Source organism: Podarcis vaucheri (assembly GCF_965113315.1).
Source record: "Podarcis vaucheri genome assembly, chromosome: W".
Classification (NCBI taxonomy): domain Eukaryota; kingdom Metazoa; phylum Chordata; class Lepidosauria; order Squamata; family Lacertidae; genus Podarcis; species Podarcis vaucheri.
Window position 1 is genome coordinate 11,489,661 of NC_138757.1, and position 25,755 is coordinate 11,515,415.

At 46.5% G+C, this 25,755-nt stretch overlaps 1 protein-coding gene across 1 annotated transcript in view; it reads right to left on the minus strand.

The window, feature by feature from the left end:
• LOC309523279 (patatin-like phospholipase domain-containing protein 7) overlaps positions 1-25,755 on the minus strand; it is a gene marked incomplete at its 3' end in the record, with an annotated part of 71,359 nt that overhangs the window by 24,958 nt on the left and 20,646 nt on the right. The window contains exons 3-4 of the mRNA XM_082207064.1: positions 22,196-22,283; positions 21,099-21,181 (exon numbers count right to left, since the gene is read on the minus strand). Of these exons, the coding sequence (XP_082063190.1) occupies positions 21,099-21,181; positions 22,196-22,283 (171 nt within the window). The remainder of the gene's footprint in view (positions 1-21,098; positions 21,182-22,195; positions 22,284-25,755) is intronic.

A 25,755-nucleotide genomic window follows, 5' to 3' on the forward strand; every position in this document is an offset into this window, starting at 1 on the left:
AGTTCGTTGAAGAAATGGAAGCGATCCATCGCCAGCTCCAACTTAATTTAAACAGGGCGAAGGAGGAATATAAGAGGCAGGCAGACAAAACCAGAAGGGAAGGGGAAAGCATTAGGGTGGGGGACCAGGTGTGGCTGTCAACCCAAGGGTTACCATTTAAAGGAGGTTGTAAGAAGTTAAGACCCAAAAGACTGGGCCCATTTGAAGTCACGCAACAGGTCAACCCAGTGGCTTTCAGACTCCGGTTACCGAACCACATGAAGTTGCACCCAGTGTTCCACAGGTCGTTGCTGTCACCGTATATAGGGGACAGAGAGGGGAGGGTCAATAGGGGACCAGCTATGGAGGAAAAAGAACACAGCTACCATGTAGCGGAGATTCTCGATTCCAGGTGGAAGGGAGAGCAAGTAGAGTATTTGGTAATGTGGGAAGGGGAGCCGGAGTCGGAAAACACCTGGGTCAGGGCAGAGGATGTAGATGACGAGGTTTTGATTGAAACTTTTCATCAGAGATTCCCTCGTAAACCCCAGCCAGTGGCGAGGTTCCGGAGGGAATACTTCGCCACCACCGACGAAGAAGAAGAGTTGGAGGGGTTCTCTGATTCCGAGGTGGAGGAGGATTCAGCGAGTCGGAACGAAGACCGATGGAGGGAAATGTTCGAGACGTCTGAAGATGAAGAGGATTCTTTTCGGGGTTTCAGCTCCTCACCGCCCAGAGGAGAGAGTAGGGGCGGGGGAGAAGGGGGCCCTGGAGGGGAGGTGGATGTCAGGGAACTGACATCAGAGGAAAGGGAGGTGGTAGGGCTCCCAAAGACTGGGAGAGAGTCAGCAGCTAAAGCAGGGACAAGGAGGGGGAGCGAGGGGTCTCTGGAGGAGGATCTCAGTAATGCTGAGAGAGACGCAGCAGCCCAGGCAGGAAACAGCAGGGGAGAGAAAGGGGTGAGAGACACGTCCAGCGAAAATAGCGGGGAGGTGTCAGAAGCAACTGCAGGGAGACCCTTGCTTCGCAGGAAGCTGCCACGTCGTGAGTCCAGGAGACGCGTTTCCGTTAAGGAACTTCTTTGCTGGAAGCGCTTCCGCAGGCAGCCACTGTCAGACTCTACTAGTGACTAGAGCAGACATGTCTGAGGAGCTCTGTCACACACAGAGGTTTGTGGGGCCGCACAAACTCTGAAGGGGCACTATTTTAAGCACAAGCAGCTAATCATCCCCTGACAGTTACCTACCTGTGTCTCTAACACTGCCGTTAGGCTGGAGGTTGGCCAACTCCCTATTAATGCCAGGATATGGATCCTGAAGATTCACTTCTGGCTAAAACTCATATTTTTCCCAGTGGGAGTGGCTCCATTGACTCTACTAGACCCGTTCCAGTCTAAATGGAGGTTGTCGCTTTATGAAAAATTGAGGGGCCTGGGGCTTTCTTCACAAGAACTCATAGCCTCAGGCTTTGAAAAGGCTAAAATGATGGTGAGCCAGCGAATAGGAGATGTAGAGCTTCAGGACCATATGAGCAAGATAGATAAATACCCAGCTATCCAAGATTATGGAAAAGGGTTTAATCTAACCCCATATTTGATGGACCTACAAATCCCAAAATATAGGCGGGCGTTTACCCTTACTAGATTTGATGTATTGCCATCTGCCTTACTAAAGGGCAGATACGAGGGCACACCCTATGCTGAACGAGTTTGCCCATGTAGTCTGAAGGAGGTGGAAACGGCTTCACATGTGCTGTTACACTGCGACCTTTACGGGGATATCAGGTTACTGTTTATCTCCCCTATCGTTCAGAAATTTCCAGGTCGATCTGAATCTCAGCGGCTGAAAATCCTACTAGGAGACAAAAACCCAGAAGTAACATTGAAAGTGGCCAAGTTTTCTGCGGCTGCGATCAAGCGGAGGGCATTAGCTGTAAAAAAGTAAAAGATCTGACCCCTGGATAAGCCCCCCCCCTTTTTAAGCCCATACATATACTGTAGTGCATATATGAGTTTGTATATGTGTGTGGGTGTGGGTGTGGGTGTATATGTGTATTGTTTTTATGTACAATTTTACAACTTTTAACTGACACCATCATTCCCTTGTAATTATTGCTGCCTTTTATGTTTTGTTTTTTTTCCCTTTCTTCTGGTCTATGACCGTAATAAATTTATTCATTCATTCATTCATTCATTCATTCATTCATTCATTCATTCATTCATTCACACATGGGAACCCAGATATACTGTCAGAGAATCTTCTTGACTCAGCTGATGAGGAAGAGGTGGAGCCTGATCCTGCTGCTGAGGAACAGAGTCCAGAGCAGAAGCAGCCTAGAGCCTCTACTAAAGCTGTCAAGTCAGAACCAGAAAGTGCACCGTCCTTGCCCACAGGTCCAGTTGAGAAGTTCGAAAGGCGCAGCAAATCAGAGGGGGAGCTCTCTGACGCCAAGGACGATCTAGCTGGGCCTGGTGGATCAGAGGGGGTACCTGAGCTCACGCTGAGGCGTTCAACTGGGGCCACTAAAGGTAAACCACCTGACAAGTTTGAGGCCACAAGTGTATGGGTTGGAGTGGCTCAGTGTGAACCTAAAAGTTTTGAGGATGTTCAGAAACTGCCTCAGGAAGAAGCCAGCAAATGGCAAAAGGCAATGCAGAAGGAGATGAGCTCAATGGAGTCTCTAGGTGTGTTCTCCCTCACAACGTTGCCAGCTGGCAAACAGGCTGTGAGCAACAGGTGGATTTATTGTCTTAAACCCACAGCAACTGGACATAGGCGCTGACTCCATGGGGCCTGAGGGGGCTCGAGCCCCCTCAAAAATTTTATTGGGGGGCTCTGCCCCCCCCAATAATCTCGGGCACCCCTCCAGCAGAGCGCCGCCGCCGTCCCCGCCTCCTCCCCACCTGTTCCCTCGCCAGCCAGCCAGCCGCACGCCCTAGTCGGAGAGCCCCGGCCGTCTCCCGCGAGATTAGGGAATCCCCGGGGGCGGGGCTCCTGCCTCGCTGCTTCGCAGCACCACCACCACTCCCAAGGCACTGCCGGGGGGAATTTCCTTCCTCCTGGCCGTTTCAGCCCCCGCGAGAACAGGGGAATCCCGACCGGCCACGCCTCCCAGCCAGCCAATCGGCTGGCTGGGGGGCGTGGCTTGCCCTATTTAGGGCCGGAGCGGAGGGGGCTCACCCCCTCTTCTCCGGCTAGCCCCACGTTTCCCGCATATCAGCTGTTCCTGTTGTCGGAGATCCTATCTGCTGCGCTGGGTTTCTAGGTTTCTCTTCCACGTTTCTTTTGCAGGTCGGTCTTCGGTTGCTGTTTCGCCCCGACCGCTCTGCTTCTGCTGCAGGGAATCCCTGCCCACCAAACCGCCGTCTCTGTTGACGGATCGTCGGCGGATCACCTCGTGCCGCTTCGCTGCGCAGCCGGGGGAATTGGATTAAATAGTCAAGGCTGCAGGGCATACTCAGCGGTTTGAGCGCCTTCTGCTTGCTGCTGCTATTGCCTTGCTTAAGGGAGCTGACCGCCCACCCTCGAAGCCACTGAGAGGCTCCTTTGCCCGGCACATCGCTACTTCACGCAGGAACAGCATCACCTCTCCGAATCGCTTCACCTCTTCAGCCACGCGGCTCTGCTGAGATTCCGGGAGGAGGAGTCCTCACCTCTTCGATCAGGTCGTATTGCCGTGGAGCTTACCGGGGGTCAAGCCTGCAAGTCTTAGGGGTGCGTGGGTCCTCTCCCTGCTGTTGCGTCCATTCCTGGGGGGGTCCCTGATTCAGCACTAGCATTCAGGGCACGGGCTCGTTTTGCTTTGGGAGCGGTTGCTTTGGGGTTGCTGGTTTTCGCAGCAAACGGCTACCACTGGGAGATTTAGCGCCGTCGCTAGGCAACGGGATAGCTTTGCAGCAGCCATTTTGGATGACCACGTGGCTTTTTGGCGGCGGCCATTTTAGGAGAGGCAAGCCACGTGGGAAATAAGCCTTGGTTTAAATTCATTGTTTTAAATAAGCAAAGTTGCGGAGTTTGGGAGTTGACTGCTTGGTAGCCGCACTTTGGTACCCCCTCCCACAGTAGGCACCCCTTTTATCGAGGGGATAGTTTTCAGTGGCGGTAGTTCATCCGCGGCCGCCATTAAATTTCCCCACAGGGGCTGAGGCGGACGCCATTTTAAAGCAGGCAAGGCTTCGGGAGAAGGGTGGCCTCTGCTAGCTCCGTTGCTATAGAGCAACAGCCTGTTATTATAGAGCAACAAGAATTACGTCTACTGTGCTACCACGTTTAAACAGGAAATGTAATTAAGCGATAGTGCTATTTAAAGTGCTTGACTTGGGGAAGACAATTTATTTAAAGTAATTGGTTGGGAGATATAATTTTTTCGTCAATTCATTCACAAGGCACCTCATCTCCCTGTTCCTTTAAATAATATTTTAATTCAACTCAGACAAGCCAGCTCTGTTCCTTTTAAATAATATTCTAATTTAATTCTAATTTAGCACAGAGGTAATTCATTAGTGATTTAACGAGTGTTTCAATTTTGCTAGTTGGATTTAATTTCAGAAGGAATCAAGGGATTTAAGTGCATAAGTGATTTAATTGCTGGGGATTTTAATTGCATAAGGTTCTGCATAAGGTAGAGGCCATATAGATTATTGCAATTAATTCGCTTTCGTGGTTCTTATTGGCGGAATTTGTCCTGCTTTGCCTCAGTGCCGAGTAGAGTGGAGGTTTGGGACTGCAATTTGAATGCTGTAAATAACTCTACGTGAATTTTGCTGAGGGGGCACAGTGCCTGGTTTAGCGGTGATTCTTGGCACTGGCTACTAAGCCTCTCATTCCTCCCTCTAGCTAAAAAATTATAGCTTGCAAGCAAATAAGGGTTCTTTCACTGGGAATTTGTTGCCTTAATTAACAAATAAGGGTTCTCTTTCACTAGGAATTTGTTGCCTTCATTAATTGATTTGGGGAAATTTTAAGTTGAGCCTTTTGGATAGAAACACAATTCTAGATATAGTTAGAGAACTAATAATAGCATATTCATAAATAATAATAATAAAAAAATAATAAATCTGGGCCTGAGCTAGCGTTAACGGGATTTGAGTCACAGCTACCGGGGTACGTTTTATTGGAATAGGCGCTGTTTAATCCTAAAGAGTAAGGTTACAGCTAAGTCAGGGCGAGATTGACTCAGCTGTCACAGCCAGCAATTTTAATTTTAAGTGGAACCTTACCCAGTGCTGACAATTCTGAGCTGACTTGGCCGGTGCCACAGTTTAGGAACAGTGGGTCAGTGTAGATAATACTGAGCTTGGCCATCCAGCCTAGCCAGCTTCTACGTTGTGGCCGTCCCCGTCCCCTATATTTTATTCGTTTACTTTAGTCTCTTAGTGTATTGTGAATTAAGTTTGCAATGGATAAATTTGTTACCAAAAAGGCGCGCTTGGAAGTTGATGATACTGCAAGTCAACCTCCGACAATAATTGTGTCGTCAATTGCTTCGTTGTCTTCATGCGAGAACCGTTCACAGCCGAAACCTGGACAATCCGGTAAGGGAAGATCATTTCAGAAGTCTTGGTTGATCAAATATACATGGCTAGAATATGAAGCATGTACCAAAAAAGTTTTTTGCAAAACCTGCAAAGAGGCAGATGCTAAAAATCTATTACAATTTTCTTCAAAAAAAGAAGATGCATTTATTTCCGTAGGGTTTTCTAACTGGAAAAAGGCTTTGGAAAAATTCTGTCTTCATGAAAATACGTTTACGCATAAAGAAGGTGTTCTGAAACTAAATTCCATCAATAACCGAAGTGTGGCCTCCCAATTGAATGAACAGTTACATAGTGATATGAAGAAAGGCCGTTTAGCTCTTGAGGCAATTTTTACTACCGTGCTATTTTTATGCCGACAAGGACTAGCAATTAGAGGGCGCGAAGATGTAAACTCAAATTTTTTTCAATTGTTGGAACTCCGAAAGAATGACGTACCTGAGTTAAAAGATTGGTTAGGGCGTTCGGGGTATAAGTGGACGTCCCACGATATTCAAAACGAGATCATTGATCTACTAGGAAAGTCTGTGTTGAGAAAAGTATTGGCTTCAATCAAGAAGACTAAACATTTTTCTATTATGGTTGACGAAACAAGTGATTCTTCGCTTCACGAACAAGTGTCATTTTGTATTCGTACTGTCGATGATGATTCCTTAATTATCAACGAAGACTTTATTGGCTTATACGAGACCCCCAACACTGAATCACAAACTCTGTTTAGTATTTTAAAAGACGTATTTGCTCGTCTTGATTTGTCAATGGATAACTTAAGAGGACAGTGCTATGATGGTGCCTCGAATATGAGAGGCAAGTTCAAAGGACTAAAAAAGTTAGTTTTGGATATACAACCAAAAGCACGTTATGTGCACTGCACTGCTCACAGTTTAAACTTGGCAGTTGTAGACAGTCTCCGCCATCTTATGTCTATGAGGGATATTATGGCCTTAGCCAAGGACTTAATAAACACCGTAAGGGAATCCAACGAAAGGATGGAACTTTTCAGAAGCATACGCTGTGAGAGCGCCAACGACCAAGCTGGTCTACGACCCCTTTGCCCGACTCGATGGACTATGCGAGCTTCTAGTATCTTGAGAATATTGAAAAACTTTAAAGAACTTCTAGAGTTTTTTGAAACATTTTCTGCGGAGGACAAAACAGAGGCAGGTTATAAATGTGCAGGCTACCTTGAGTCAATGTTACAATTCAAAACTTATTTCTTTTTACGTCTTTATTGCCATGCAATGAACCCAGTAGAGGATGTCAATGAAAAAATTCAATGCCCTCATCTAAGTGTTGCTGATCTGGAAAAAATATATGAGGGCTTGATTTGTATATTGAATGGAAGGCGTGATAGTTTTGAACACTTTGGGGAATTGTGTTTAAAAGAAAAACCTTCACAAGTTGATGATCCTTCGCTTCCTCGGAATCGACGTATACCAAAGAAGTATGAAAACAACGAAGCCAGCTCACCGCACACTTTCAAAACCCCAAAGGAATACTACAAAGCTATTTACATTGAAGTTTGTGAAACGGTGCAATCTTGCATTACTGAGCGGTTTGCATCAACTGGATTCACACAGGTCATTGCAGTTGAACAAGAGTGCTTGCTTTTAGTAAACAGAGGTGAAACAAATTTTGAAAAATCAACTGAGTTTTTCAAAAATGACCTAGACATTGAGAGACTGCGCTTACACTTGAATATGTTAGCCGATATCGCTAATAAAAAACAACTGGTCTTAAAAAACATGCGTGATGTGAGAAAGTACATTACACAAGAGCCTGCAGTTGGAGAAATGTTATGTGAAGTAGTGAAGTGCATTAAGCTTCTCCAAGTAGTTCCAATCACGACAGCAACAGCAGAACGGTCATTTAGCGCCCTTAGACGTCTGAAGTCATATCTCCGATCAACAATGGGACAGAAGCGATTGAACAACTTGGCTGTTCTTCAAGCCCATCGAGATGTTTTGGATGAATTGGATATCCGACCAGTCATCAACGACTTCATATTCAGTAATCCAGTCAGACGGTCGACATTTGCACCTTTCTAAAGACACTCTAGCCCTAATAATGGTATTTCGAGCAATATTAAAAATCTTTATAAAATAAAATACCGTGCGTGTTTATGTTTTGTTTCTTTTTTCAAAGCCAAAAAGTGTTTCAGGCTTGTCGAGTTTCCCGGAGTGTGGAGTTATAGAGAGTCGAGTTTTCGGGGTTCTAATGTTGATCATATGACTCTAAAATACTTTTTAAAAACTTTAAAACTCACTAATTTTCATCTAAAATTTAGAAAACTTCCCGGGGCAGGACCCCGGTATGGGCCCCCCAATATTTTTTATAAGTCGGCGCCCCTGCAACTGGAGAACCACAGTACAAGGCTAGGTTAGTAGCCACAGGGTTCACGCAGCGGAAGGGGCTGCATTACATTGAGGCGTATGCTCCTACTTCCCGAAGTGAAACTCTGCGCATGCTCTTAGCCATTGCTGCACAAAGAGGTTTGCTGGTGCATCACTTTGATGTGGATGTAGCCTACTTGAACTCAGACCTCCAGGAGGAGCTGTACATGCTTCCTCCTCCAGGGTCTGAGGGCAATAGGCAAGGCATTGTGTGGAAATTGCACAAGTCAATTTACGAGCTAAAACAATCTGCCAGGAATTGGAACTTGTGTCTGAATGAAGCCTTAGAGAAGCTAGGTTTCAAGAGGAGTCTTGCTGACAGCTGCCTGTACCTGAAAGGGTCAGGAGAGTCACAGGAAATGATCTTAGTTTTTGTCGACGACATTGTATATGTCTCAAAGGCAAATAAACAGGTGGAAACGTTTGCCAAAGAGCTTGGAAAACGTTTTCAGCTCAAGAACCTAGGTGCAGTAAAGATCTACCTAGGTGTGCAGATAGACAGGACTGAAGATGGAAGTTGATGTTGGGATATTTCCGTTCCACCTTAAAAGGGAGCAGGCTTTGTGAGTCACAGAGTCTGCGCATGTCCTGTTCACAGGATGTTTATGTTCTGCTGTTCCTTTCAATTACTCAGTCGGTCAGAGACGCTGACTCAGAACGGTCATGTTTTCCTTTGTTCTGTTCAATGCTAAATAAAGTCTGTAAATTATGCTCTTCTGCGGTGCAAGCTTTCTGGCTGTGTTTTCTGCTGCTAAACAGTGTGCACGAGCCCCGGAATGCAGCCTATCTATCTCTGAGGCTTCGTGTCACTAACTGCTGGATCTGCCTGTCTACGGGAGATCGATGGACGTCCGGCAGCCGGCTTGGGGCCATGATGGACTATATCTCCCTGGCAGTTTCCCAACAACAAGGTTTCGGGCCCAGATTCACAGCACCTACAGGAGAGTAAAACTGCAACAGACTGCGTTTGAGAGGTATGATGTGGGAAAAGCGAAAGAAAGGGAGGCTTTTCTGTTTTACCTCGGAAGGAGTCTTTGATCTCCGGCAGGGCTTAATTGGCCTGGGAGCCGAGCCAGAGAGTTCGTGATTAATGAGCTGCCAAGATAAGGAGTCTCTGAAGTTAAAAAGACTCACGGCTAAAGCAAAAAGCTGGAAATGGAGTTTTTCCAAGCTTCTGAGGCCCCTGTGTGCCCGAAGTTGGATGGGCAGAATTATAAAACCTGGGCAAAATGGTGTGAGAGCTTGTTGCGTCAGTTTGGGGTGTGGCATACCGTATCTGAGCCCCCCCCCGGTTCCTCTGACAGAGAAATGGAAAGGCCAAAATTCGAAGGCCATTGACGTAATAGTCTTATCCGTCTCTCTTGAGGAAATTAAGACGCTTGCTGGCAACACCACTGCACATGGGATGTGGAATGCTTTGAAAGCTGCTCACCAGCCAGTCATCCCAGCCCAGAGTTTGACTGCATCGGAGGTCCTAGCTGTTTCCCAGAATGCGAGTGAATGCAGGGATGCTGAGGGCACCGGTTGCAAGCTGCAGGGGGAGCTGACCGTCACGTCATCCCAGGCAGCATTCCAGCCTCCAGGGGGAGCCGAGGAATCGGCAGCTGAGAGCTCTGTTTCTCGTGGGAACCAAGGCCATCGTCTTTGCAGAGGCCGGAAAGGCAAAGGTAAACAGAGGCAGACGTCTGCAGATGGCCAGAAGCAGAGGGAGGGTGAAGAGCCCGCGCCAGGGAAACACAAGGCTATGTTTGCTGGCACAGCTTCACCAAAGGCTAAAGGCACGTCTGCTGGCCAGGAGCAGGGGGGCAAGCTGCAAAAGCCCACACCGGTGGAAAACAAGGGTTTGCTTGCTGTAAAGACTGCTCCAACAGCCAAAGGCAGATTTGTTGTTGATTCAGGTGCGAGCCGCCACCTCACGAAGGACCGCCATCTCTTTATCTCCTTCAAGCCTCAAGAAGGTGAGATCCACCTGGCTGACGGAAGGACGCTGCAAATTGCAGGAGAAGGGACTGTGAAACTTGCAAGTCTGCATACTACCATCAGTAATGTACTTTTTGTTCCAGGAGCTGCAAGCAACTTGCTCAGTGTCCCACAGCTTACTGGGCGTGGTTTTCAGATTTCCTTCAAGAGGAGCGTCTGTGTCATCAGTAAAGGCAAAGAGGACTATTTGCATGCAAAGTTTATGGATGGTTTGTTCCATATAACTTATGACGACACTGCTGTTGTATCAAATGCTGATTCTTGTTGTGTTGCACAAACTAACAAAGTTCTTCATGCAGGTTGCATTCACGATGCACATCGAAGATTTTGTCACCTCTCTTGGAAGGCACTGGCCAAGATGCCAGAGGTGGTTGAGGGTTTGAACATCAAACCCTGTAAATTTCACATGAAATGTGTATCTTGTGCAGAGAACAAGGTGAAGGTTGCTCCAAAAGGCAAGGAGTCTAGCAGGCAGGCTTCCAAACCCTACCAGCTAGTGCATGCAGACCTGGTTGGGCCACTTGCGCCCTCTTTAGGAGGAGCAAGGTACTTCATGGTTCTAATTGATTCTTTTTCCAGGTACATTCATGTGTTTCTGCTCGAACAGAAATCGCAAGCGTTTCCGAAGTTTAAGGCATTCTGTGCTTGGTTGGAGAATGTGCACGGTAAACGTATTGCCTGTTTGTTTACCGATCGAGGCGGGGAGTTCACTTCTCAGCAGTTTGAAGCTTTCCTGACTGAGAAGGGAATCCAGCATGACATGTCAACGCCCAGATCGCCATGGATGAATGGGCTTGCGGAGCGAGCAAATCAGACATTGCTGCAAGGAATCAAAACCTTGTTGCATGATGCCAATCTCCCTGATAAGTTGTGGGGGGAAGCTCTGGGGAATTTTGTTTACTCCTTTAATCGCAGATTGTCATCACCCATTGGCTGTACCCCCTATGAGAAGATGTTTGGCAAGAAACCCAACATCAAGCACATGAGAATCTTTGGTTCTGACATGTGGGTACGCACCCCACAAACCAACAAGCTTGGGAAGCGTGGGGCACATGGTTTGTTCATGGGGTACGAAAAAGGTGCATACAGGGTATGGATGACTAACTCTAAGTCCATTAAGTTCACAAGGAGTGTTGAGTACAATCCTAAGTGGGGGGGAAATGTGGGAATTTTCCAGAGTTACCCAGAGAAGGATGGAGGTGATGTCAAGCAAGCAGCTAAAGCTGAGGAAGCTGCTGAGGATGATGATGATGATGAGGATGATGATGATGATGATGAGAGTTCGGATTCCAGTTCAGTGGGCGGCGCTGCTGCTGCTGTTAGTGACAGTGATGACACAGCAGACTACAAGAGCGCAAAGGCCTCAGTCAGACCATCTGATGTGTCTGACAATGAACTGGAAGAACCACTGTTCACCATTGGTCGCTTTTCTCCTAAGAAAGAGGAGATGAGTCAAGAAGACTTGCGTATATTACGCAGATCTGAGAGAGCCACGAAGGGCAAACCTCCAAAGAGGTATGCTGATGAGTTTGCTAAGACAGCAACTGCTGTTCTTAGTAGCTCAGAGAAGGTGTGGGAACCTTCAAGCTTCAAAGAGGTTTAGGAGTTAACCTCTAAAGATGCTGAGCCTTGGCTTAATGCCATGAAGGCTGAAGTTGATTCCTTGAACAGGAACCAAACTTGGGAACTGGTACCGGTAGTCCCAGGAATGAGACTGGTTGGCAGCAAATGGGTCTTCAAGGCCAAGACAGACCAGAATGGCAAGGTAGTCAGACACAAAGCCAGATTGGTTGACAGAGGTTTTTCACAGGTACCAGGACAGGATTACCACGAGACCTTCTCTCCCACAGTCAAATATGGGAGCATTCGGCTGATGCTCAAGATCGCTGCGGAGGAGAAACTGCATGTTTCCCATCATGACATTAATACAGCTTTTTTGTACTGGATTTTGAATGAAGAGCTGTTCATGCTTCCACCTGATGGGATGGAGATACAGAAGGGAATGGTCTGTAAACTGCGGAAATCCTTATATGGTCTCAAGCAGAGTGCCAGGTGTTGGAACACAAAACTCACTGAGACATTGCTTTCTCTAGGTTTTCACCAGGGCAAAGCTGATCCATGTGTGTTTGTCAAGGAGGAGGGACAAAACAAACTGTATTGTTTATGTTTTGTTGATGATCTTCTGATGTTTTGGAAGAATCAGGCTTTTTATCAAAGCACCCTAGCTCAGCTGAAGGAGCACTTTGACATGAAGGATCTTGGTGAAGTATCCAACTATCTTTCTCTGCAGGTGGAGAAGGACCAAGCAGATAATTTTCTGGTACACCAAAGACAGAAAATTGCTGATGTGTTAACCAGGTTGAATTTGGTTGATGCAAACCCAGCAGACACACCGATGGTGACAGGTTACCAGGTAGATAGTACTGCTGAAGCGTTTTCTGACACAACACTGTATAGATGCATTCTAGGCAAGTTGAATTTCATTGCCAGATGTTCAAGACCTGACATAGCTGTAAGCTGTAATCTGCTTAGCAGACATGCCAACAATCCTATGGTTCAGGATTGGAAAGCTCTGAAGCGCATAGCCCGCTATTTGAAAGGGACTATGCACTACAGATGTTGGCCGAGGAGTCAAGATGGCGAACGGCACTTAGTCAGCGTGAGTGAGAGCTCCTGATTTATCTTTTAACATTGTTTTAATGAGCATAGAAACCTTTTAACTTTTTAACTTTTAACTTTAGTTTTTAGTTTTTAGTCTTAGTTTTAAATTAGTAAGTAGGAGGACGCCTTTTTCTATCGGGGAGACAACCATTAACCTTGAAACTGGGGCGGTTGCATGGAGAGAGAAATGACTAAGCAACTATACAGCCCTGCTTGTGGGAGAGGAACTGGGAAACGTACCAGAGATTCCAGAGATTTAGACGACACAGAGGAACTGAGATGCCTGCCTCTTGCTAAACAAACAAAAATTAGCGAATCTGAAGGTACAAAGGATATTTTTAATATCCCGGTTTCAAACTCTTTCACACTGCTAGCAGAGATGAATGACGAGGAAACCAGTGTGAAAGAACCTTTTGATAACCTGCCTACTAAACCTTCAAGCAATAATAATACTGGCATCCACTCGAATGTTTGCACCAGAGCCCGTGAAAGCTGCATTGATGAGATACTATTTGAACACTCAACTACTTTAGACCTGGTTGCTAGAACAGTGGACTATATCTTTAAATACATAAAAGACATCCGAGGATCCTTGGAGAAGATTATCTCGCTTGTATCCCTAACAGGTAAAGACAGTTCCCCTGATGTACCACCTGAGATGAAGCCCTTACAAATGCTCAGAGCACCCGTTTTACCTCATACCTCCTGTATAATTCCTCAAGCTGCTGGCAATCAGAAAAGTGAGCAAGGTGAGCAAAATAAGAAGGAACAACAGTCTGCACCTCCTCACAAACTGCTGCTGCAAGCCACCAAAATCTGCCTAACGGTTTGCCCCTTTAGAGGCAAGGTAATAAACTGGCATTATAAGAGTGATATAAGGAGACACCTAGCGGAGCTTCTGAGGGTAATCCCTAGCTCTATTGACCTGAGGCATATTGATCATATTAGCAGCAGACCTCAGAGGCAGAGAGTGCTGCTCTCCTTTAAAACCAAAAAGCTCCCTGCACTTATTATGTCCTCAAGAAGCCTTCTAATTAACTATGGAATCCTTGCTACAAGAGTCTTTACCAATACCAAGATCTGCCCCCTCTTACCAAACTGCTTGTTCAAAAAGAAAGCAGATAAGTCTGAGGGTCCGCCAATTGCCACGACCCCAACTCCCCTGGCCGCAGATCTAATCAGCTGGATTGACGCCCCCCTGCCTCCACTGACAAAGGCTACACATCTGGAGAATTCTACGGAGCGTGAGTTACTTCTATCCTTCTCCCAATTGCCAAAACTGGAGCGGACAGAGATAGCAGACAGATTGGACGAGTTGCTACTCTGTCTCCGTAACTCAGAAGATCATGCTCATGTAAATAAGATGAATTCCTCACCAATTGTAGATCAGTCTACACAAGCCCAAGTGGTACCTGCTTTAACGACCTTTGATCTGCAACCTGGCTGTACACGGCCTCGGGATGTCAAGCCCGGGCAGGATACAGTGGAAGATTCGACAACCCTCTGGTCAAACTCGGAAGCTGTGGCAAGACTGGATGCTCTTTTGGAGGCAAACCGAAAAGGATGTCTTCCACCTGCCTTACACTGCATGTTCCCTACAGCATCCGCAGATCCAAAAGGCCCACCCCCCTCAATCTTAGAGCATACTTTAAATGTAGGGTCTATGGACCTGTCGTTAAGTGATACTCCTGTGCACCAGAATCCATCCCTGCAGCTACCAATAATTAAGCCTCAAACCATGGCTGCTGCTTCGGTAAGTGGTGCTCGGAAATTGCCTGGTAAGCAAGCTACAATTACTTCCTTCTTCCAGCCTATTGTCCCCCCTCGCCGCATGCATTCCCAGGCGGATTCTGCCGTGCTGGTTCCGCAAGGCACAGCATGACTCGAAGGGGTGACCAGGAGATCACTTACTTTCTTATCCTGGAATGTAGCTGGCATTAAACCTAAGCTGATGGATCCATCCTTTGTCGCCTACATAAAAGGCAGTCATATTCTTTTGCTGCAAGAGACCTGGGCTTGTGAGGGCTTCTCCCTATCAGGGTATAAGGGCTTCTACCTGAATGCACAACAGAATTTACTATCATCTGGCAGACCACAAGGTGGGTTGGCTACCCTAGTTTCTTTGGCCTTAAACCTGCAGGTGGAACAAATCGACATCCAGTCATCATCCATGCTGGGTGTAAAGCTACAAACAGCGGAGGAAGTGTTTGTGGTGATTAATGTTTATTTGCACCCAATCTATAAGAAAAACCTGGTGGACCAAAGATGGAGGGAAATTCAACAGACTCTTGAAACTCTCCTAGAGAAATATCCTGAAGCCACCTTCCTAGTTGCAGGAGATTTCAATGGCCGATTGTCTCACTCTGATAAATCATTATTTGCTAAGTATAATAAATATCCCTCACTACCCATTTTAACCTCAGACCTTTTACCCAGGAATTTTAAAGACAGTGTTGCTACATATGCAGGTTTTAAATGTAGACAAACCTTGATGGCTCTTAATTTTCACCTTTTAAACGGAGCTCTCAGTTCTGATTACCCTGCCGAATTTACTTTCTGGTCAGGCTCCCGAGCCTCTACCATAGACTTTATTTGGACATCAGTAGACCTAATTCCCAAAATTTCCAACTTTAGGGTGGTAACGAGGCTGGAAAGTGACCATTTTCCATTAGAACTTTCTCTGACCCTGGATGGAGAATTGGCTACCTATTCCTGTGTGCCTATTACAAATAACCAGCTTCAGATGAGGCCCACTGCCTTAAAATGGACCAACAATATGGCTCAACGGATAAATGAACTCCTTTGGTCTGACCAACTGCAAGAGACAAGGGACTCCCTTATCCAGGCAGTTGAGCCACTGCCAATATATGACAATTTAGTAGAACTGCTAAAACCTTCGTTGGCTAAGACCCCGGTAATGAATAGTAACCATTTCTCTCATAAAAAGTGGTTTGATGAGGAATGTAGGCACTTCAAGAACAACCTATATAATGAATTCTTGGCATATAGGGCATCAAATGACTCCGCACCTAGCAGTCACCTTATGAACCTCAAGAGAAGGTATAAAGCACTATTAAAGGAAAAGAAGCTTGCGGCAGAAAGAAATGATTGGAAGAACCTTCTAAAAGCTGCAGAAAATAGAAATCCCTCCTCCTTTTGGCACCAAATTTCCAGATACCTGGGTAGACCGTTGTCAAGGATAGAACCCCAAATTTCAGCTGACACCTGGGAAAGCTTCTTCTCCGCTTTATATGCAGCTCACGCAGCCAGCGGAGTAAGGTTAGATTTGGCCCCCTTGCCAGAGTGGGATCCTGTTACCTGCTCTGAAGTGGAAACACTTATAGGCCAATTTGAGGGGGGCAAGGCACCCGGAGACGATCTCATTTCCATAGATGTTATTAAAGCCAATAAGGATTGGTGGTGTCCACCCCTAGCAGCTCTTTTTACTTATATAAACAAAACAGCACAATTTCCTCCAAGCTGGAACTCTGCACTGATTGTGTTAATTCACAAGAAAGGGCCGCGCACAGACCCGGCCAATTTTAGACCAATTAGCCTGCTAAATGTTATTGGTAAGATCTATTCAAGATTTCTACTTAACAAATTAACGACCTGGATGGAAAGCAACAATATCATCGCAGAGGAGCAGGCGGGTTTCCGCCCCGGAAGATCAACAACAGACCAAATCTTAATCCTAAATCACTTGGCCACCAAGTATGCTGGCAATGGTCTAAAAGCCCTCCACGTCGCCTTTATAGACTTTAAGCAGGCCTTTGATCTAATTCCCAGGAACCAGCTATGGACAAAATTGGCAGCGACATCTATCGACCGCCGCCTTCTCTTGCTGATTATTAATTTGCATACAAATACCCTCTTGAGGATTAGGATAGATAGTAAGGGGCTAGTCTCCAATCCGGTTGCCACCACTAGGGGGGTAAGACAGGGCTGTTTGCTTGCCCCTGCTCTGTTTAACTTCTATATTAATTCGCTAGTGGTACATATGGCAAATGATGATTTCCATCCACCAAAACTGGCAGGACGAGCCTTAAATGTCCTACTGTATGCGGATGATGCCGCCCTATTAGCTACCTCCCCCATCGGATTAAGGAGGATGCTTCGAGCTCTTCATGAATATGAGACCCAACACGAGCTCCAATTAAATTATGCCAAGACCAAAATAATGGTCTTTGCTGCTCGACCAAAACCTAATTTATGGTCAATTAATGGTATTCCTTTAGAGCAGGCCAGTTGCTTCAAGTACCTGGGTCAGGTTGTAAGATCAAATAGGTCCTTCCTGGCGCACAGAGAATACATAGCCTTGAACGCATCCAAAGCAGCCCTGGTGATTAGAACCCTGTACTCCAAGAAACAGGCACAAACTGTCAATGTTGCCTTACGTCTCTTTAAAATGAAAGTCCTCCCTCTTCTGCTGGTGGGCATTGCCTTGGGCTCACGTAGGGATTTTGAAAAATTGGAATCTCTCCAAACCCAATTCCTCAGGGCCATACTCAGGATCCCCCCCTCCGTGGCAGGCGCGATCATGAGATTGGAAACCGGTTGCCAAGCCTTTAGGTATGTGGCCCTGAAAGCGAAGCTATGGCTATGGCTCAAGCTCTGTTTCAGACCGGTGGGTTTGGCCCCCTTGATTCTGAGGGATAACTTTAAATCTCCATGGGAAGGGGAGATAGTGGAGGAAGTGCAGAAGTGTGGGTTGTCCTCCCTTTATATAGAGTCCATGACGTATAGCCACGCAAAGGCGGTGATCGCGCAAAGATTAAGGGATATTGCCAGACAGGAGGACATAGCCCGTGTGAAACCTGGGTTGTTTCTGGGGGAGCAGTTGTATCGGGCTGCTCCAGCTCGCTACCTGGCGGATATCCACTACGTGGAATACCGCAGACTATTTACTGCGGCTAGACTGAATGTTCTTGACTCGGCGGTCCTGAAGGGAAGATATGGAGGAGTTCCATATGACCAGAGATTATGCCACTGTGCATTGGGTGAGGTAGAATCCACAGAGCACATTTTATTGAGCTGTCCCTTCTACAACGATTTAAGACAGTATCTTATAACTCCATACTTACCCCAGCTCAGTTCCCGACAAAGAGGAAAGCAGACAGCATATCTGCTAAATAAGTCTTCTGGGAAAACAACCTTGTCAGTGGCTAAATTTCTTTTCCTGGCACTCAAGTGTCGGAAACGTATAACTGAATGCTTTGATGTGGGTTATCTGTGAGAGGTCTAGTTCTGTGGCCCTACCTTACTTATGTATCTCCTATGATGTTATAGTTTATAATTATTGTGTAATGTTTTAATTCTGACTATCGGTCGAATAAAGAAATTGATTGATTGATTGACTATGCACTACAGGCTGAGGTTCACCAGTCAAAAGACTGGAGGTCTTGAAATTTTTGCAGATGCAAGTTTTGGAAGTGACACCACGGATGGTACAAGCACTTCTGGAGTATGCTACATGTACAACCACTGCCTGTTTGACTGGTTGTGCAAGAAGCAAACAACAGTGAGCCTAAGTTCCTGTGAAGCAGAACTCAATGCTCTGTCATTTTCACTCATGGATTGTGAATGGTTGATGCAACTGTTTAAGGACATCAGAGTGTCTGTGAAATGTCCTGTACAAGTGTATCAAGACAATAGATCGTGTTTGGCTTTGCTGAACTCCGAGAGTTGCAAGCAAAGAACCAAGTACTTGCAGATTAAGCTACATCATGCAAGAGAGTGTATTCAGAAAGGACTCATTCAGGTGTCCTACATGCCAGGAAATGAAATTCCTGCTGATCTGTTGTCTAAGGTTGTTAACAGAGAACAACTTAAGGTTTATGTACAAAGGTTGCAATTGGGTTGAACCACAGGTACTACAGGTTACACGGAAAGGGGGAGGATGTTGGGATATTTCCGTTCCACCTTAAAAGGGAGCAGGCTTTGTGAGTCACAGAGTCTGCGCATGTCCTGTTCACAGGATGTTTATGTTCTGCTGTTCCTTTCGATTTCTCAGTCGGTCAGAGACGCTGACTCAGAACGGTCATGTTTTCCTTTGTTCTGTTCAACGCTAAATAAAGTTTGTAAATTATGCTCTTCTGCGGTGCAAGCTTTCTGGCTGTGTTTTCTGCTGATAAACAGTGTGCACGAGCCCCGGAATGCAGCCTATCTATCTCTGAGGCTTCGTGTCTCTAACTGCTGGATCTGCCTGTCTACGGGAGATCGATGGACGTCCGGCAGCCGGCTTGGGGCCATGATGGACTATATCTCCCTGGCAGTTTCCCAACAGTTTCTTGCTCAGTCAGAAAGGCAAGACTGAGCAGTTGCTTGAGAAGTTCAGAATGTCTGAATGTGCAGAGGTCAGGACACCCATGGAGACAAGCTACATGAAAGACAGTCAGCAAGTAGAACGCGCTGTGTTCGAAAATACTGAGCTCTTTCAGTCAGCTCTGGGTAGTCTGTTGTATCTGTCCCAGTGGAGCAGACCTGAGATAGCTTTTGCTACCAATCTGCTCAGCCGGGAAGCTACAAACCCAAGTGTACAGGCCTGGAATGGTATCAAGCGGGTACTGCGTTACCTGCAAGATACCAAAGACTTCTGTCTCAAGCTGTCAGCCAAAGGTGACGTCAAATTGACGTGCTGGGCAGACAGCGATTGGGCGAACCTGGAGGACAGGAAGTCTGTATCTGGTATGGTGGAGAAGCTCGGGGACTCTTTGGTTGGGTGGAAGTCCCGAAAGCAAAGTCTCATAGCGCTCTCCTCTACTGAGGCTGAGTTCAGTGCACTGTCTGAGATTTGTAGGGAATTGGAGTTCTATGTATGCTTGGTTCAAGAGATCTACGGAGAGTGTTGCTTGCCCGTCACGGTTTGGGAGGACAATCAACCCTGTCTGAAGTTGGCAGAGTCTGGGCAGTTTAAGGCCAGAACCAAACACCTAGACATCCATTTCCAAAATGTGTTTCAGAGTGTTCAGTTGGGATTGGTGCAACTGAAGTACTGTCCCAGTTTGAAGAACCTGGCAGATGGGTTCACGAAACCGCTGACCTTCCAGCATCATGGGGAGTTCTGTGAAGGTCTGTGTTTGGGGTAAGTGGTCACACTTACACGCCCCCAGTGCAGGACAAGAGGGGGTGTGATGTTTGGAGCTTACAGGGTTAACAGCTCTGTGTGTGTCCTGCATCTGGGGAGGAGCTTTTCTCTACATCCAGGAAAGCTGAGTTCTTTGTGAGTTACTTTCATTTTTCTGCCGAGAGAGACGGAGAGACACCATGCCTGCCGTCTCCGATGGTCTGTTTGTTATTTTATTGTTCTGATGTAAATAAAGCTGTAAGTTAGAGGAACAACAGCGTGTGGACTCTCTCTTCTGCAAGCTCACTCACATAAAAAGCACTCGCTGTGCTGCTCTGCTGCAAGTCTGGGAATTCTGTTCCTGTGGAAACATACCGGACCCACAGTAACCTTAGTATGTAAGGCACTTAGAAACACAGTGTCCATCATATCTGTGAACTCCTTCACATTCCTTAGCGCTGCATGATTTCCAGCCATCAAAGGAACCACCCACTCTTTAGCATTTCCTTCTAAATGAGTGGTTATAAAGGCAACTTTCTCCTCATCCGATCTAAAGTCTTTCCTTCTCAGTTCCAGCACATATATCATCTCAGTTCTGAAGCTAGAGTATCGCTGGCTGTTACCATCAAATTTACTGAGGTGCAAGGGGATAGTCCTGATAGCATTGTTCGCTCTCTCTGCTTCCAATAGTGCAAGCTGTGTCTCCAGCTTGCCTGCAAGTTCTTTGTCTTGCGCCTGCAACAAGAGGTTCTGCTGCCAGACCATCTCCATCAATAACCCTCCTCCGGCTCCCCCAGCTGCTCCCTTCAGCTGTTCGGACGTTCCTTTTTTGGCTTTTGATGGGTCTTTCATGGCTCAGCTGCCCTCTGCCTTTGCGAAGAGAATGGAGACTCCCAGAATGCTGTGATGCCTTGTGAATGCTCTTTGCAATAAGTACCTCTGCTCACTCAGAGATATATATACAGTCTTTATTTTACATATGTACAGACAGCACATTACAATCATGCATCTGAATCCTCCGGTTCAGATTCTGGGAGTGGCCTACACCGGCTTCTCCTCCAACAGAAAAGGCGGGGAAGTTTCATGTGATGCCTCTCCCCCCTCCTCTTTAACTCCCTCCTTTCCCTGGCAGACGGAATAGGCATTGTCTCACTATCTCTGCCAGAACTTCCTGTGCGGTGTTGAGGCTCTGGTTCAACATCTGAGAGCCTTTCCGCCTCCTGGCTTTCCCCTCTTTCCTCAATCTCCACTTCCTGCTCACCTCCCTCTGCCTGTTCCTACTCCTCCCATGCATTCTCTGGCAGTACCATGACAACAGCACACAGACACAAAGCCAATCTTTCAACATTTTTTTACATCTAGAAGAGATATGGGGCAGGGACAGAAACATGCATGATTAACCCAGCCAAGGCCAGCCCATGTCAAGACAAGAGTGCCATCAGTCTGAGCTTGCTGCTAGCCTCCAGCTGGTCACCAGCAACCTTACCTTGTGCGTGATCTTGCGGTTGTAGAACATGACTTTGTCTCTCTTGCAAAACATGTACTGAGGCACATGTGGCTGAGGTTGCTCTGAAAGAGAGAAGGCTCATCATCCTGTAGCTCCTTTGTGAAGAGTGAGAGCCTAAAACACACAAGCGCAGCTTGCCCACTTACCCCTGTACAGCTAAGCCACTGCCCTGGATGGAGAGAAATATCAGGCCAATACACTCTAACCTCTCCCCCTGGGGCAGAATGTTGGGAGGCCCATTTATGTTTTGAGATGTTTGTAGGCTCCAACATTTGGGTGGTGGTGGTGGGGCTTCTGACAAGATGCCCTCAGTAGACATCCTCCTCACCACTGTCATTACCATACATTTGCTTGCTTGTTTCCTCTGGACCCAATTCATAAAACTGCCCAGATGGAGAGACCAAGGCAAATGGAGGGTGCTGTTTCCTCGCTCTTGTCACCACCTACATGCTCAGAGAAGGGCGGGTGAACAGGTGCCATCAGCAAGGTAAAGGAGGACCAGCATGGAGGAGTCATGACCCAAGCTCCAGGTGCCCAATGAGGCAAGACCCTACTACCATGTTTCCAGAGTTTATGATGAAAGCACATTTCCAGGGCATGCTCCTAATAGGATGGTTTTTAATGCTACCTCCAGAGGTATGAACTCCAAATCCCAGCAGCCCCAGCCAGAATGGCTAATGGTCAGGGATGATGGGAGATGTAGTTCAACAACATCTGGAGGGCTACAAGTTCCCCACCTCTATTTTTAATCTTAAAGGGAGAGTAGATAAGAAAACAAGAAAGTAAGAAGTAGTATGCTGTTTGCTTTTTTATGTTACCGCTATAGTAAGATTTCACAGCATGTTTTTGTTAGCTGCACAAGTTGAATAGATAAAAAGCACTGGAGGGGAGTACTGAAATCTCCTCTGGCCTGAAGAGAAGCTGGGCTCAATCCCACACTAACTCAACAAGTGGATGGTGGAGCTCCGTGCTTTATTTACATGCTCTTTTGAGCATTAATATGGGATCACACTGCAAAGGAACCCTCCAAATTCTATGACAGCACGTCAGCTCTCAACCAAAGTGATCAGACTTACTTGATTGCTTCACCTTCCTGTAAACAAAATACACAACGATCCCAATGAGCAGCAGGGCAACTGTTGCACCAATGATTATTCCAGTTAACTGTGGGAAGAAGAGACAAGAGGAGTCTTAGGCATTGACATTCTTCTCCACCTAACCCTTTCCTCAAGCCGTACTAGGGACACATTTCTGGGGAGGAAAACATCTGTTGCAGCTGGCAAAGTCAACCAAACAACTAATTATTATTTGTTCCATTTATTTAAAGTGTGATTTCCAAACCATCCTTCATCAAGAGAGATGCCAGGGTCATTTACACATCTGTCTTTCTGAAACATGGTGGATAACATTTTTCACCCAGAGGGCTGCATTCCCTTTTGGGCAACCTTCTGGGGGTCAAATGCCAGTGACATGCTACACTTAGACCATTATTGGATACAACCATATATTTATTGTATTGTCATCTTGAGTTTTGTGGTTCCCCTCTAAATACCATATCATAACTGACTGTCAGATTTGACTGTGCTGTTGTGCTTTGGTGAGTGTGACAAGTTTCAGCCATCCTCCTCAGCTTTGGAACTGGAGGGCAGGGCAGGGATGTTGGTTTACTCAGGACAGAAAATAAGAAGCACTTCTTCACACAGTGTGAAATTATGGCCTTCATAACCACAAGATGCCAATTTGAGATAGCTTTAAGAGGGGACAGAGAATTTTTTTCTCCTCTCATAACACTATAACTCGTGGATATTCAATAAAGATGAATGTTAGGACATTCAGGGCAGATACAAGAAAGTACTTCTTCGTGCAATGTATAATTAAACTATGAAATGTGCTCCTGCTGGAGGTGGCAAAGGCCACAAACCTGGATGGCTTTAAAAGAGGATTGGACAAATTCATGGAGGATAATTCTATCAATGGCTACTAGCCATGATCGGTATGTTTTGCCTCCACAGTAAGAGGCAGTATGCTTCTGCACACTACTCGCTAGAAACTGCAGAAGGGGAGATTGCTCTTTTCCTCAGGTCCTGCTCGTGGGATTCCCCACAGGCATCTGGCTGGCCACTGGAAGAACAGGATGTTGGACTAGACAGACCAATGGCCTATTCCGGCTGCAGATTCATGTAATGTTCTTATGATTAGACAAATTTATGAAGAATAAGGCTAGAAATGGCTACTAGCCATGATGGTTGTGTGTCACCACCATGATCAGAAGCAGCATGCCTCTAAATATTTATGATTGGGGTACACTGCAGCAGGAGGGCACTGCTACCCATAAGCTGCTTGCGGGCTTCCCACAGGCCTCTGAACATAATGAGAATAGAATCCTGACCTAGATGGGCCTTTGGTGTGATCCAGCAATTTTCTTAGGTTAGTTCTGAATGTGATTCAGGGGACTGTCCCTGACCCTGTGCTACATTTTGAAAGCCCCAGCTTGAAGGCCACACATAAGCCTCCTCTTGGTAGAATGTCATGACTTAAACATTTTGAGTTGGCCACCAAGCCCAGTTACAATGTGGGCCACAAAAAAAAAGAGTAAGTTATAACACTCCTCAGTTTTCCCACAAAAGAACTTCTGATTAGGTTACCATAGTAAAGGCTGGTCCATTAAAGCAAATGAGGCACAGCCTCATGAACCTCAGTCTGCCCAGACAGCCCTCACGTGTCCTGCCTTCTTACAACAAGTCCAGGGGATGGCACTGTTGGGATGCAGCCAAGGAACCAGGGGCAATTGGCAGGCCCCCAGCTGGCCCCAGCCCACTGGCCGGTGTGCCAGGCGATCTCCAGTCCTTGGATCAGCATGAAACTGCGACCCGAGCTTCAGATGCCTTCAGAATCTGAGCACGCAAGCCAGCAGAGTAAAACGCTTTGCAACAGAAGGGCAGGGAGAGGCTGTGTGAGCATATTTACAAGCAGTTTATTCAGAATATGTTAGGACAAAGGAAACATATCTTCTCTCCTTCACTTCCAAAGCAAGAACAGCTAAAAGCCATAGCTATACACAAATGGAAGTTCCCAGCAAGCTGTGCTGGAGTGTAAATAGGCATGTGATGCACAACAGTCATGCCTGCTCCTAAAGGTAGAACGGAATATTCTAACATCCTCCCCCTTTCCGTGTAACCTGTGTCACCTGTGTCGCAGTATTTCAACCCAACTGCAACCGCTGTACATAAACCTTAAGTTGTTCTCTGTTAACAACCTTAGACAACAGATCTGCAGGAATTTTGTTTCCTGGCATGTAGGACACCTGAATGAGTCCTTTCTGGACTCCCTTGCACGATGTAACTTAATCTGCAAGTACTTGGTCCTTTGCTTGCAACTCTCTGAGGCTAGAAAAGCCAAACAGGACCTGTTGTCTTGATACACCTGTATAGGATACACCATAGTAAAGGCTGGTCCATTAGAGCAAATTGTTGGTTTCTGTGTGTTGCCACTGTGCAGTGCTTGGAGTCACAAGACTCTGTTTACATTCCAGAGATTCCATACTGTTGGAAGTCTCACGGGAGACAGATGTGATGTTACTGGTTTCCTGTTCCTTTGTTGTTCAGTTGCTCTCTGCTTTCACAGAGAGGGGATGTGTTTCTTTTCTGTCTGCGTCGCTAGAAAATAATGTTAGGATATTTCCGTTCCACCTTAAAAGGGAGCAGGCTTTGGGGAGTCACAGAGTCTGCGCATGTCCTGTTGACAGGATGTTTATGTTCTGATATTCCTTTCGATTTCAGTTGGCCAGAGACGCTGACTGAGAATGGACGTGTTTTCTTTTGTTCTGTTCATATTCTAAATAAAGTCTGTAAATATGCTCTTCTGCTCTTCTGCGGTGCAAGCTTTTGACTGTGCTTTCTGCTGAAAGAGGGTGCACCAGCCTAGGAATGTGGCTAGGAATTTCTAAGGCTTTGTGCCCCTAACTGTTGGATCTGCGTGACTACGGGAGGCAGATGGAACCTCCGAACTCCGGCTTGGGGGCCATGATGGACGTTATCTCCCTGGCAGTTTCCCAACAACAAGGTTTCGGGCCCAGATTCACGGCACCTACAGGAGAGTAAAGCTGCAACAGACTGCGTTTGAGAGGTATGAAGGGGGGAAAAGCGAAAGAAAGGGACGCTTTTCTGTTTTACCTCGGCAAGGAGCTTTTGATCTCCGGCAAGGCTTAATTGGCCTGGGAGCTGCGCCAAAAAGGCTTCGTGATTAATAGCTGCCAAGATAAGGTGTCTTTGAAGGCATAAGGCTCACGGCTCAAGATAAAAGTTGGAATGGGGTATTTCCACGCTTTTGAAGCTTCAGAGGCCACTCGGTGCCCAAAGGCAAATGCTGAATGCCCTAAGTTGGATGGGCAGAATTATGAAACCTGGGCAAAATGGTGTGAGAGTTTGCTGCGTCAGTTTGGGGTCTGGCATACTGTATTTGAAGCCCCCCCAGTTCCTCTGACAGAGAGATGGAAAGCCGCTCATTCGAAAGCGATAGACGTAATAGTCCTATCCGTATCTCTTGAGGAAATTAAGACGCTTGCTGGCAACACCACTGCACGTGGAATGTGGACTGCTTTGATGAAAGCTCACAAGCCAATAATCCCAGCCCAGAG